This window comes from Mauremys reevesii, linkage group 1 (assembly GCF_016161935.1).
Source record: "Mauremys reevesii isolate NIE-2019 linkage group 1, ASM1616193v1, whole genome shotgun sequence".
Taxonomy (NCBI): Eukaryota; Metazoa; Chordata; order Testudines; family Geoemydidae; genus Mauremys; species Mauremys reevesii.
In genome coordinates, this window is record NC_052623.1 from 246,585,096 (window position 1) to 246,599,822 (window position 14,727).

The 14,727-nt window shown below is 40.0% G+C and overlaps 1 protein-coding gene across 16 annotated transcripts in view; it reads left to right on the plus strand.

The window, feature by feature from the left end:
* The first annotated feature begins 1,794 nt into the window (after positions 1-1,794).
* The window catches only part of SLC15A5 (solute carrier family 15 member 5), a 60,300-nt gene continuing 47,367 nt past the window's right edge, over positions 1,795-14,727 (plus strand). For 3 of the 16 annotated variants that reach the window (XM_039523683.1, XM_039523792.1, XM_039523830.1), the window contains exons 1-3: positions 2,659-2,710; positions 3,591-3,953; positions 6,901-7,123. In XM_039523683.1, coding sequence (XP_039379617.1) covers positions 2,674-2,710; positions 3,591-3,953; positions 6,901-7,123 — 623 coding nt within the window. In that variant the 5' untranslated portion in view covers positions 2,659-2,673. The other 13 variants (XM_039523722.1, XM_039523691.1, XM_039523774.1 and 10 more) reach the window with 13 other exon arrangements.

Here is a 14,727-nt window from a genome sequence, read left to right on the forward strand (position 1 = left end):
CTTGTACTGCCAAAGAAGTCAGCGAAATGTGCATGAAGTTTTCCCCTCAAGAAATGTGGCAAGAGCTAATTTGACTTTTCCAGCCCATGAAGAGAAGTTTAGATCATAGAACCACATAGGCAACCAGTACTCAACCAAGTCAGAGCAGGTAGTAGGTTAGTACTTGTTGGTGCTGAGCCAAACACAAGTGCCTGGGCTACGTCCTGGCCAGGTTTTACTATTTTAAATGGACTCTAGAACCAAGAGATTTCCTTTCTGGTGCTGGCCTATTCACTTGACAGATGGCCTGCCAAAATATAACTTGTACCGTCAGCCCACTGTGACCACTAGGAGCCCTGGAAAGAACAAGAGCTTTTATAGCAAACCCCACTGCAAGAACTAGTTGTCCCATCTTCACAGAGCTATCCCTTTAAAGAAGATGCTTTCAAGGATTTCAAGATCCAGATCCACAAAGGTACTTAGGCACCTAAGCCCCAAACTTACACATCACTGCGATCCACAAAACTCCCACTCGGCTGCCATCTAACCCTGCAGGGGCCTCAACTCACTCAGTGCCTAAGTTTGTGCAAGCAACAAAGAATCCTGTGGCACCTTATAGACTAACAGACGTTCTGCAGCATGAGCTTTTGTGGGTGAATACCCACTTCTTCAGATGCAAGTTTGTGCAGTAAAAGTTCCCTCAGTGCCTATGTTTCTAGCTGGGGGCATGCCCATTACTGCCTCCCTCTAGAAGTCCACATGCTCATCTCACATCTAAGCCCCAGTGCAATTTACAAAGTGTGGGAAGATAGGCACTTCTCTTCCTAAGTCACGTGCAGGGCCTGATCCAGTAGGTGTGCTCACAGGCCACATAAAACACTCAGGACAGAGAAGATGGTAGCCCAGTGGTTAGGGTGCTCACCTGGGATATAGGAAACCCTCAGTTCAAGTCTCTATTCTACCTGCTGAAGATACCAGATTGGAACAGCAATCTAATAACTCTCAGGTGTGTATCCTCACCACTGGGCTATAGGGTGAGTCTCAGTCTCCATGGCCCAATTAATATTGAGTTAATTAAAGTGGAACAACTTCAGCTGAATAGAATATCCCCTAAGCTAGTGGTCCCTTTGTCAATCTGACCCAAAGCCTTTTGCTGGGGACCAAGAGGATTTGTCAGATGCAGGACTTCTCTTCTAACCCACTTCAGTCCTGAGCTGCTGCTGTTGTTGGTTTCCATTTAAAATCTCACCTGCTTCAATAGTGGTGTAACTAAAATATATTATTAGGTCTACCACCACCTTTTCTCAGTCACTTTGTATTAAGCATTCTAAGTACTACATTAAGGGGTAAACCAGTGAGCAGATTGACTAAAGGGTTTCATCAAGACCATACAGCAGGTCAGCTGCAGAGCTAGGTATAGAACACATGTTCCCTGGGCTCTCATCAGCAAAACATACCACCATTATTATAAGATACATATACTTAGAGTATCAAACATTTCAACTCACAGAGCCAGAGCTATACCTAAAACAATCACATCAATAGAAGCCCACTCTCACACACTGGTTTCAGCCTACCTTGGGGGTTTTATGGGGGTTAACCAACCAAGCAGTCAGTTATTTTCCCTGCCTGACCCCCAAATCAAGCAAATTAACATCAAATAAGGAATTGTTGTCATCTAACCCAATTGGCAAGCCTTCTAGCTCTACCCCTCTTCCCATGAGCTCATTTGCCCTCAATCAGCAACACCTGTCAGAAACAGGTGCCCCACCCCAAATAAAAATCCTTTAAAGACAAAAATCAACAGTGGAACAGGGAATATTCCCTATTAAAATGTGTGTAGGAAGCAGAGTATATTTACTATAGTGTTTTCAATCTGGTTTTATACTATAGTTATATCTTCCAATAGAATAAAGAAAGGGCACCTTAATGCACCAGCAGCTAGGTAAGAGGTACTCCCCAGAATGGAGTAGGTGTGTATTCTGGTCATAGTACTTTCTTCTTCCCTGGTTTGGGACCAGGTTTGTTAAACTATGAAAGAGAAATCAGATGGGGCTGCAGGTGATCTCTGTAGCTTGCTTTTCTCCAGCCATCAAAAATGAATGAAACTCATCCTAGTCCATTTCAGAGAAGGTGGCAGACATAGATACTGGTATGATACAAAGTTCCCTCATCCCCCACAGTCCTACCCAGAACTAAGCAAACTCTGTGATACTGCTAGCCAAGTTCTGGCTTTAGAACCCTGTTTGAATTAAAAAAGAACCCTGGCTGAGAAAGGGGTTCAACTAATGCTTGGATCTGTGTTTCAGGGCTTCTGGATTTAGTATTTATGGGCCATTACAGAAATAAGTTAGGGCAGTAACCTTTTCACCTGATACCAAAGTTCAGTGAATTTTGGATCTGGGATTCTGACTTGGGCCTATCCATGTCATTTATATACTATCTTGCATCTCTATTACTTAATAATAGGTAGGTATAACAGCTGCTAAAAGGTAGGGAGCATGTGTGCATATAAGTATCTATATAGTTAGATAAAACCAAAAAAGAGTCTCTGTTCCAACAACTTGCAAAGTGAGGACTTGATTTAGACTACTTAGAAACAGTGGGTCTGATTCACCATTGCCTTTCACCCTGTGTAGTCATTTACACCTGTGCAAAGTGGGTGCCTAACACTACCATTTGGGACATGTATAAATGGCTATGCACAGTAGTGGAGAATCACCTATAGGAGGTCAGACAAGTTTTCTGTAAACTTCTTAGTGGATTGCCTGGTAGGGACATTGTAAACTTGTAGGACCTTCCCAATTTCTCTTTAAGTTGACTATATAGAGTCTAATTAATACCCAAGATCCAAAGTCTTTCTGACTCTGATTCCCTATGACATGTTATAGCTGTGGTATAAGGTCAGCCTAAAGAAACTGAGCTGGTTTGGGGTGCTCTTGTATTGCTTTTTCTCTTTATTAATACCCTGGGATTACTTTCTTGTAAAACCTGCTTATTGTACTTAAATGTACTAGCATTTCTTACTTTTCTAATTAACCTTATCTGAATTTCAACCAAAAATAACAAGAAATGTAATAATAAGATATTGTTCACCTAAAACCATAAATTCTTTCTATCTTTATCTCTTTGCTTGCAGTTTCTCACTTGTTGCTTAATTAAGGTAGCAGAATATTAGCCCCAAATTATTTTCTTGATCTAGTACTTGAATTCTGCTGAAACAATTTAGCCTTTCTCAGTATTTAACCTTTATCTGTAACGTGCAGATACAATTTGGCACATATTGTATTTGATTCACATAATTTAATGGGTAATATTATTTGTGGGGGAGTCTTGTTCATAACCAGACAAACTAATTAAATAAACAGATTGGATTCAGCAACTTTGTGCACTCAGAGAAGTTTAAATACTGGTGTCCCCCATGCTCCTTGATCTTGAATGTAACAGCACTAAAGTGATAAGTACCCTGAGGAATTGTGGTAGTAAGGTGTGGAATTCAAAGCAAGGGTCTTACCAGTTTGTTAATTACAGTGGAGGATAACAGAAGTGTACATACAACCTAACCCACTCAATTTAGTCTTGCTCAGCACAGCTAAGTATGCCCGTTACAGACCTTAGAGACTTACAAGAAAAACAACTTCTGAACCACGCTGCTGAGAGGGAGAAAAGGAAATTCTCCAGGAAAGGCAAGCATGATGGAGACTCATCTGGGTTCAAGTCTCAGAAGAAACTTCAGGTGGCCATTTGCCTGCTGTTGATGGAGCTGTGTGAGAGGTTCACTTTCTTTGGTATTGTCTGCAACATGATTCTCTTTTGCACTATCAAACTTGGCTATCCCAACTACCAAGCAGCCATCATAAATATGTGCTTTGTAGGTGCCTCCATGTTATCACCTGTGTTTATGGGTTGGCTTGCTGAACATCTGGTGGGGAGGATCAAGCTGGTGTATATCTCCATATTTCTCCACTTTCTAGGTAGGTGCTATGCCATGATTATTTCATCTACAACATGCTTTTTGTATGCAATTCTGCTCTAAGAAGTCAATTTTTTAAAAAGTACTATAGAAACATACTATTCCTTACTTATATGCAAATTCAATAATTGTCTCCAACCTGGTGGCCTCACCAAAGTTCTTTAATAGCTAAGGACTTAACTTTTCTTTCACAAAATGTACTGGAGTAGATTTGCTAATATACCTTAAAGAAGCATTATTTTGAACAACACTAAATAATGTTTGTAAAATAAGGTCAAAATTTTCAAAGGTGACTAGAGATTTTGGGTGCTGCAGTCTGAGAGCCTAAACTGTAACACCTTAAAGTGGCTTAACTTTTCAGAAAGCAGGCTCTCAGCATTTTCTGAAACTGAGCCTCTTTAAGGTATCAAGTTGGGCACCCACAGTCACTAGTCACTTCTGGAAAATTCAGTGATATAACCATTTGTTAAGGCCATAATTTGCAATGCATTTCTCCAGTTGGTGCAAATTTAGGGGGTTCTGCTGTATTTAAAAGCTACATGGTTGTTAATAAGACGTATATGTTGCGTAGATAAACTTTGAACTCGGGAGCCACATTTTGATGCTTACCTTTAGGGCCTGACTCATATTAGCACTATCTGACTCCTTCCCCCACCCAATGGGCTAAAATCTTTTATACAAAGTTCAGGATACACTTCTTAAAATATTTTTCCAGGTAATTTACATGTGTGAATTTTACTGACCCATGATCTTCTGTACATTTGAAGTCCCCTCAATATACAGATATGTAATGTATGGACACCTCCTAATGATCCTCCACATAGTGCTGGAATGGGGGACAGTATGAAACTTTAGATATGCACAGCTATTAGTATGGGTTGTCAAGGAGATTGGGTGATATAGAGGGTGGAACCACTCCCTTTCCTAAACAAACTGAGTTTGCAAGTCTCTGCTCACTTTGTACAACTGTCATGTGGAATTTAGTAAATGTCAAAGCTGATGATGGCTTTGGCAGCTCGAGTTGAGCTGATCTAAAAACTGAATTATCTTTTGTCTCTAGGACAGAGTTGAGTTGATTGCTACTCAGATCAGGCAGGTACAACTAGACAGTAACAGTCGATCTCTGATGCTGCAGCCTGTTCTTTAAACTGCACAAATACCAGAATTAACTTCATAAAATCACCAACCTTTAAGTGGACAGCACAGGCAGAAGATGAGGGCAGAACAAGTTATTGCTGTTCCAGGGCCACATTAACATAAATATTGGAAATTCACCCAGATTTCCAGAACTCTATACTAAAAGAGATATCAATTGCATTGCTGCTTGATGTATAGCTGACACACAAGCTTATTCACATTTACTCATCCCAAGAATTTGTTTGCATGCAGGGAAATAAGTTGTTATTTAGATAGGCATCAGAATAACATTGGACTAATTGAGATAATTTCTAAATCAGTCTTCTCTTGAGGCAACATTTCTGTCCTCTTGACCTCCATCCAGAAGTGTGAGTTTGAATTCAGTTGTGTGCAGCAGATGCCCCGAGGTCATGTTTCAGAAAGCTTTGCACTGGAAACTCTAGCGCCTCCTTTAGAGTGTTGCCGCAGCAGGAAATAATTCTGTGTTGTGTGCCTCAGCTATAAAAACACCTGCTGTGGATGACTGAAGAGAAATTGCCGCAAGAATTTAAAAGAAAAAAAATGACACGGAGTTTCAAATGGGTCAGTGGAAAGGGAGAAAGAAGGGGACCACTTTGCCTAGATTGCCAAGGCACTGTATGAACTACCTGAGAAAATGACTTCCTTTGTATTCTCTTCCTTACTCCATAAACTCCCTGTTTGGAATCCCCTTGCCCTTTGATTCTAGATTACAAAAAAAAAAAAAAAAAGACATCAAAGTGGGACAAATTGACTCTAATGATAAAACAAGTATAAATTGTTGAACTGAATACTGAATATACTGCATCAGACCACTTAACCATCCATTGACAACTGTCAGAGGTAGCACAAAACATTTTCCAAAGAGGAACAAATGTCACTATAGCAAGGGAAAGTTTGTGGTAAATAAATATAAAATATTATAGGGATGATGATTTGATACTAGACTTGTTAGTGTAAATACAATGTATGGGATATGACTCTTTATTGTGGGAGCTTATTACAAATTTTTGCTTAATCCAGGCTGGGGTTTCAGATTTTGATGTTTAGTATCACAATCCTGGTCTCCTGTTGCCATGCTTGAAGCAGACGTGTGCAGATATTATGTATATAATGTATTTGCAATCTCTCTCAAAATACACTTAAAAGGCTCATAGAATATAGGAGCCTCACTTTGCTCATAGAAACAACGTTGTAGATTGGAGGTGCCAAATTTCGACTGCAGAGTCCTAAAATATGTTCTGGGGCTAACTTTTTCTGAAGCTGCAAAGGGAAGAGTAAAACTGATAAAATAAGTAAAAATAATCAAATAGCATATCTGAGAATACCTCATAACATTTGCCAAATTATCTGATGAATATTGTTCATCTAGCTGTGGTGATAAACTACAACTTTTGAGTTCAAGCAAGCAATTTCTATTAATCCATCTAGACAGATAAAAGAGTAGCACAAATTATGGTCATGTTTCTTTATTTGTAAAGAGAACTTCTATGCCACTTAACTGCAGCCCTCTGGCCCCAGGCCAGCCCTGAAAGCAGCAAAGTTCAAGTACTTCTGCCATATGTAGTCAATATTCTTGCCTAATAGTAGTTTTCAGAAAAGTTTTGGACTTGTACCCACATCTCACTCTAAAGGAATGAATAATTTTCTCTCCCATTGCATGTGTAGATATATTTTTTTAATAATTCAGAGACTATAATTCCAATATAGCTGTTAATCTAGAAAATAAATACTGGATTCAATGCTTCATTGTTTTAACCAGTTACATATGTCCATTTTCTTCCCCATTGCAGGTACAGCCCTACTACCTGTTGTTGCCTTCCCCTTTGAAGATTTTTATACAGACAGACACTATATCATTCACCCGCTAGCCAAAAAGGAGCAGAAAATACTCTTCTACTTTGGGCTAATAACAGCCTGCTTTGGATCAGGAGGCATAAGAGCTGTAGTTTGTCCACTGAGTGCATACAACCTTGAGGACTTTGAACCAAAGGAACTTCTTTCTTTTTTCAATTGGTGAGTTTCTTAATATTGCAACAGAACAACTGTGTGAGATGATGGAGCTTAATTAAAAACTCAAGTGCATCTCAATTTTTAAAAAATGATGTATATAGGAAATCTCATTTTTAGCTGTAACAATTAGTTTTCAAAAGGACTACCTAAATTTCCTTCCAGGCACATAGAGTCATAAATCTTAAGGCCAGGAGGAACAAGTCTGATCATAGTCTGACTTCCTGTATAGCACAGGCCAGGGACTTTCGGCCAGGATGAATCAAAGTCAGGTGATTTGCCCAACTTGAGACAAAATTAATAAGCTAGTTGCTCTTTAGAACCAAGCTATTCTATTTGAGTTCTTACACTATGGTACTTAAAGGCCTGCCAGGGATGTGGTGAAGTTGCTTGCTGGGTCTCAATCCTTTGCTCTAGGTTGAGTAGACTCCATATCGGTGGCAAAGTTCCTTGAACACATATAAGTACCAATCAAAACATCACATTTGGAACTGTCATTTACTTCAAGAAGTGGTCAATTTTCCTCATGTGAGCAGTGGTGATAGAAAGATAAGCCTCATAGATTCTCTTTCCAGCTGTGACTGACAGTTTAGGGCATCAGGTAAGCCACTTGACTTCTGTTCTTCAATTTAAACATCTGTATAGTTACCAAGGCTGGCTGGAAAATTTCAGACAAAAACATCTTTCATTGGAAAATGGGGCTTCATCAAAATCACAATTTTCTACAGAAAAAGAATTTTCATTGGAAAAATTGACATGTAACATTTTGTCAACCCAAAATGAACTGTTTCCTTTTGGTTAATAAACTGAAATGGAACACTTTGACATTTACAAATTTTTTTTTCTGGACACTTCCACAAAGTTCCAACAGTTCAAGATTTTTGTTCTGATTTGAGACAAAATGATGACGTATCGGAATTTCTCTTGGGACAGAAATTCCTTTATTAGATACGCACAAATATTTACCTGCCTTAGAGGGAGCTTTGTGATACTTAATGTTTGCCAATTATCCAGAAATTCTTGATTGAGAGGTGCTATACATGTGCAAAGCATTGTTGGTACTACTAAAAATAAATCAAAGTGTATCTATTATGAACTGAAACTGAGCACATTTGAATATTGATAATGCATCACTGATGAATCAATGAAGAATTTATTAGGTCATATTTCTGTTCATATAGGGATGCCTTTGAGGGCTATTCCTTTTCCTCCCCCCAGTTATGTTAATATTGAAGCTCTTTGGATTAAATCCAAACTTCAGTGAATAGTGTAACTTTACTAAAGGTGGAAAAGACTGTTTGGTTCCTTAAAACAGATTCTGCCTCCTTGACCTGCCCAAAGGAGAGAGAAAAAATCCTCCTTTTTTATTCTATTCTGAGTTTTAATCCTTAATTAGCAACATCATTTTGATTAAATAAGACTCTGGAGGATTAAGACTGGAGAGCAATCAGTTGTTCTGAAAGATAGCTCTGGAGAATTTATTGTACTATGATTTTAGTCATTCAGAGTTGTGTTTAATCAAAGTGACATTTCTCAGTGTTGATTACAAAGGAGACATAACGACAGAATGAATAAAATATTTCCTTGGGGGAATCCAAATGGGTCAGTTCTTGGGGCTTTCGAAGTATCAGGAAAGGTGTGTGTGTGATTAAAAACTAATTTCTACAGTTGTCTGGCATCTGGGGCAGGAGCCATATGATTTGTAATCTTAAAACTAACAAAATGAGGTTTACTTCTTCGCATTCCCTAGTCTCATTACAACCTCGTAAGTATATAATCATACGCTATTTTCTCTTCTTGGTAGATTCTTTGTCACGAGAATAAATGTTTAAAATACATTGTTGCTTTTTAGCAAAATCTAGATTCTTATCCAGCCTGCTTTACTTCAGAAATCAGGCCTAACAGCTTTTCAAAAATCAGACTTCTTGCAAAGGAGTGTGTAACTATGATCTTAACCCTAGTGTGTGGTGAGGGCTGCATTACACTTCTAGGGCCTGAATCCAATCTCTGGAACAAACTAGGTGTAAAATCATGGAAATAAATGGAATTTCACTAATGTTAAACTAAGAAGAGGAAAACTGGGCCCTGAGAGTCTGAAGCCTGGGGCTATAAGTTAAGGCTGTAAACTGGTACTACTACTTGATGCATGAGAACTCCCATTGCTGTCGATGGGAGCTGAGCAAAAGGGTCGGAGACAGAATATGGTTCTTAAATCCTTACCATCAACTGAGCTAGTAAAGCAAAATTGCCTTGCGCACTGAGGTGTTGGAAAATTGTGGTTTGTATAGGACCACTTCTATATCTGTCTTTGTCTTCTATTCCTTCTCCATCTTGCTTGGGGTTTCCCTCTTCCTTCTACTAATATTTCTTTCCTTTTTTGTTTGCCTCAACTCAATCTCTCAATTATTTTCGTCACTCCTATTTTATATTTATCTCTTTTTTTTGTTCCTTTCTCCCTGTGTTCACTACCATGGCCACTGAATTTTTGTACCCTGCAGGGTGTCAGAAGGACTTTCCTTTCTGCAAAGCCTCATTGTCAAATGAAGAAAAGTATGGTAAACAAATGTTTCTGCATAGTTTTGGAAATGGACCATTATCTGGTACTTGGAGTCCAAACTCCACTGCCTATAGCTAGTCTAGCTTCTGTATAACACTCTTCATCGGTAGATATCAAAACACTTCATCAGTATCATTATCTCAATTTTACAGACTGGGTAACTGATGCATAGGGTGGGTGAGTGACTTAGCCAAGGTCACCCAGCAGATCATGGCAGAGCCAGGAATAGAATGCAGGTCTCCTGAGTCCCAGTTCAGTGCTAATCTAATAATCATAGCAGTGTGGGACTGGATGGGACCTTGAGAGGTCATCTAATCCCCTGCACGAAAGGCAGGAGTACATAATAACTAAACCATTCCTGACAGGTGTTTGTCTAACCTGTTCTTAAAAACCTCCAATAACAGAGATTCCACAACCTCCCTAGGCAATTTGTTCTGGTGCTTAACTACCCTGACACGTAGGAAGTTTTTCCTAATATCCAGCCTAAAGTTTCCTTTCTGCAATTTAAGATAATTGCTTATTGTTGTATCCTCAGAGGTTATCAAGAACAATTTTTCATACTCCTCCTTGTAATAACCTTTTATATACTTGAAAGTTATCATGTCCCCCCTCAGTCTTCTCTTCTCTTTAGAATAAACAAACACAATTTTTTTTCAATCATTCCTTATAGCCATCTTTTCTAGACCTTTAATCATTTTGTTGTTCTCCTTTGGACTTTCTTCAATTTGTCCATATCTTTCCTGAAATATGGCACCCAGAACTGGACACAATACTCCAGCTGAGGCCTTATCAGTGCAGAGTAGACTGAAAGGATTATTTATTGAGTCTGGCTTACAACACTCCTGCTAATATATTGAGAATGGTGTTTGCTTTTTTTGCAACAGAGTTACACCGTTGACTCATATTTAGCTTGCAATCCACAATAACTCCTAGATCCCTTTCTGCAGTACTCCTTCCTAGGCAGTCATTTCCCATTTTGTATGTGTGCAACTGATTGTTCCTTCCAAAGTGGATTACCTTGAATTTGTCCTTGTTGAATTTTATCCTATTACTTCAGACCATTTCTCCAGTTTATTTTGAATTTTAATCCTATCTTCCAAAGTACTTGCAACCTTTCTCAGCTTAGTATCATGCACAAACTTTAAAAGTGTACTCTCTACACCATTATCTAAATCATTGATGAAGATATTTGACAGAACCAGGACTGATCCTTGTGGGACCCCGTTCGATATGCCCTTCCAGCTTGACTATGAACCACTGATAACTAGTCTCGGTGAACAGTTTTCCAACCAGTTATGCACCCACCTTACAGTAGCTCCATCTAGAACGTAATTCTCTAGTTTGTTTATGAGAAGGTCATGCGAGACAATATCAAAAGCCTTACTAAAATCTAGATGTACCACATTTACTGCTTCCCCCCACCCCATCTACAGGGCTTGTTACCTTGTCAAAGAAAGCTATCAGGTTGTTTTGACATGATTTGTTCTTGACAAATCTATGCTGATAGTTAGTTAGCACCTTATTATCTTCTAGGTGTTTGAAAATTGATTGCTTGATTATTTGCTCCATTATCTTTCCGGATACTGAAGTTAAGATGACTGGTCTGTAATTCACAGGGTTGTCCTTATTCCCCTTTGTATAGATTGGCACTATATTTGCCCTTTTCCAGGCCTTTGAAATCTCTCCCGTCTTCCATGACTTTTCAAAGATAATCGCTTAATGGCTCAGATATCTTCTCAGTCAGCTCCCTGAGTATTCTAGAAATGTATTTTATCAGGCCCTGATGGCTTGAAGACATCTAATTTGTCTAAATAAGTTTTAACTTAGTCTTTCCGTATTTTAGCCTCAGAGTTTGCCTCATTTTCACTGGCATTCACTATGTTAGACATCCAATTGCTACAAAATGTTTTGGTGAAAACTGAAACAAACCCATTTAGTACTTCTGCCATTTCCACATTTTCTGTTGTTGTTTCTCCCACCTCACTGAATAACGGGCCTACTCTGACCTTGGTCTTACTCTTGCTTCTAATGGATTTGTAGAATGTTTTCTTGTTACCATTGATGTCTCTAGCTAGTTTAATCTCATTTTATGTCTTGGCCCTTCCAATTTTGTCCCTACATGCTTGTGTTGTTTGTTTATATTCATCCTTTGTAATATGACCTAGTTTCTACTTTTTGTAGGACTCTTTTTTTGATTTTTAGATCATTGAAGATCTCCTGGTTAAGCCAGCGTGGTCTCTTGCCATACTTCCTACCTTTCCTATGCATTGGGATAGTTTGTTCTTGTGTCCACAATAATGTCTCTTTGCCAACTCTCTCAAACTGTGTTTTCCCTTAGACTTGCTTCCCATGGGATCTTGCGTACCAACTCCCTGAGTTTGCTAAAGTTTGCCTTCTTGAAATCTATTATCTTTATTGTTCTGTTTTTCCCTCCTACCGTTCCTTAGAACTGTGAACTCTATCATTTATTGTCACTTTCACCCAAGCTGCCTTCCACTTCCAAATTCTCAGCTATGATCCTCCCAGCCTTGGGGGTACAGAGCTTTTTCCTCCTCCATCTTTGGGGGTGATTCCTCTTCACCCATTGCCAAGGCAGCATAATGGTTCTTCATCACCATGGTTGGTGGGTTGTTCGTAGCTAGTTCTATGGTAGCATCATGAACTTCCAGTCTGCTACATCAGAGTGCCACAGAATCTGGGGCCTTGTCATAGAAAGAATTTATATAGATTGTGAAAGGTCTTACCTGGTGATTTTTGGTTTGTTTGTTTCTGTCACTAACATCCTGACCACTTGCACTACAGCTCCATTACAGTCATCCTCAGAGGGGGAGCTATTCCACCTCTACAATAATGATGTTTGAAATGTGAGGGGGCACTAAACAGTGATTAAAGTTTTTGACCTTTCAAACACCCACACACACATCCCCAGCCAACCCCCGCAGGTGTGTGGTCTCCAGCAGTGCAGTTTGTTGCACTGGTGCCTGTAAGACTGCTTAGCTGCTGAATCCAGGGCTCGAATCTCAAGTATCCTGCCTGTCTCTACTCCAGAGAGGTCACTCAGATGGCCTGAAGAATGCAATGGAATGTCAGGAAAGGAGGTGGGGCATCAAAATCAGAAACAAGCCATAGGCTCGTGTCTAGGTTCTTATATGCAATTCATCACTGTGACATGATGATCATGATGGTCCCTTCTTGTCTATGACACGAGCACCCCTCAGAATTTTGAAATGTGCACATCAAGATACATTTCTCTTTCTCTCTTTGCTCCAGTCAGCAAAGACTTGATATTTGTTCTTTACTTATTTTGGTGGCAGTATTGATCTCAGGGCACCAAGATTTATGGAGGTCCTAATTTCTTCTGAGAATGAGTTCCAGTTGCTGAAAAAAGTCCATCTCCTGCACATATGGGTTTCATTCTTTAGGCTGCCATTTCCAGTGGAACACAATGGACATTATAGTCATGTCGGGTGAGACAGCCTGGGCTGATCTCATGGAGAGCTCTGGATACCAGGATTAAAACCTTGAATTTGGCCAGCATCTGGAGCTGTTTGCCCCATCGTGCAATTTTAAACTTAAAAACAAAATTGCCAGAAGAGGGCTAAAGCATGTGTATGCAAAACACTTCCATAATCTTTAATACTTTCTCTCCAAAGTGGTTAACACCAAACCCCAGACAACTGCTTTACATTTAAATAAAAAAAACTCTCTAATAGTTTCATATCTCATGACAGAAATGGTTTAAAAGACACAGCACTAGCTAAAAATAGTTAAAGTTGAAATTCTCGGGGACTTTTTCAGATGGCTTTGGAAGCTGGTTTAGGCCTGGAAGTCCCTGCTTCCTGGCATACATAGTATTGCTAGTACCCCTGCTTCCCAGCATACATAGTATTGCTAGTCCCCCTGACAGCTGCCAAATGCTTCTCAGAAGCACTGAGTTCATCCAAATTGGATATGTCATTATTCTTTCCTTGGCCACTGCCTGTATTTCCACTAGGCTTGCTGCTTAAAAGTGCACTCCTGCCCACTGCTTCTAAGCCACTGTCGGATGCTCTTCTTCCCTAACAAGGCAAGAGAGATTATTTTGTTTTGAGTTGAACAAACTTGGGTATTGTCACTCCTCCACGTCTTCAGCATTATAAAGGCTTTTCCTCTTGGTTCTAGCTAGATAGGTCAATGACAGAGTAGTCAGAAGCACTACAGTAATGATCTCAACATTGTAACTTACAGTGATGCCACTACAATTTTCTGGGCAATTACAACAGACTAGCAAGGAGCCTTTTAAAGAGAAGAAGCAGAGGCAATGCAGATGGGTCCTTGGTGTTTAATAGCAACTGCTTTTTCTCCCCTCCCACCCCTTCCCCTCTTCTCAAGGTTCACAGCCAAAACATTGATCTGATCTTTAATACATGTTCTCTTATGTAGAGGACAGTGATACTAGACAGATTTGCTGCTCCAGTTGAGCTGATAGTACGCCCTGCCCACTCACTTGTGCTTCAGATAAAAAGTTGTAGAGGTGAGCAAGAATAGCTAAGGTCATCTCTCCTGCTTGTTTATTTTAAGCGAATTCAAGACTAATGATACATGCTGAATTGACAGCGCAAAGACTCAAGTTCTTTGGCATGGCAGGTGAATTGCAGGACCCTCATCAGTGTTGGGGTGAGGCGTCTGTTCGAAAGGGGACATGCTGGATAGGGGCCATCAACGGGACGCACTACAATGCAATCCGTAAGTAGTGACATGGAGGCTGGCAGGAGGGGGGGAGGGAGGGAGGAGGAGGAGAGGAGGAGAGAGGGAGCGAGTGAAGCTGGGGGGATGGGGAGAGAAGAGATTCCTGGAGGCATGCAGCCAGCTCTTCTCCAGGCCAGGGAGGAAGTAGCAGCCAGCAGCAGCAGGCAGTTGCAGAAGGACAAGCAGAGCGGGAGGTGTAAGGCGCGGCTTATTTTTTTGTGTGGAAAAATGTTTCTGGAGGAAGGGGGTTATGGATGCATGCATGTAAGTCAGTTATCAAGCTTCATCCATTCAAGCGCAGCGTATGCCCTGCCAGTTATATAGG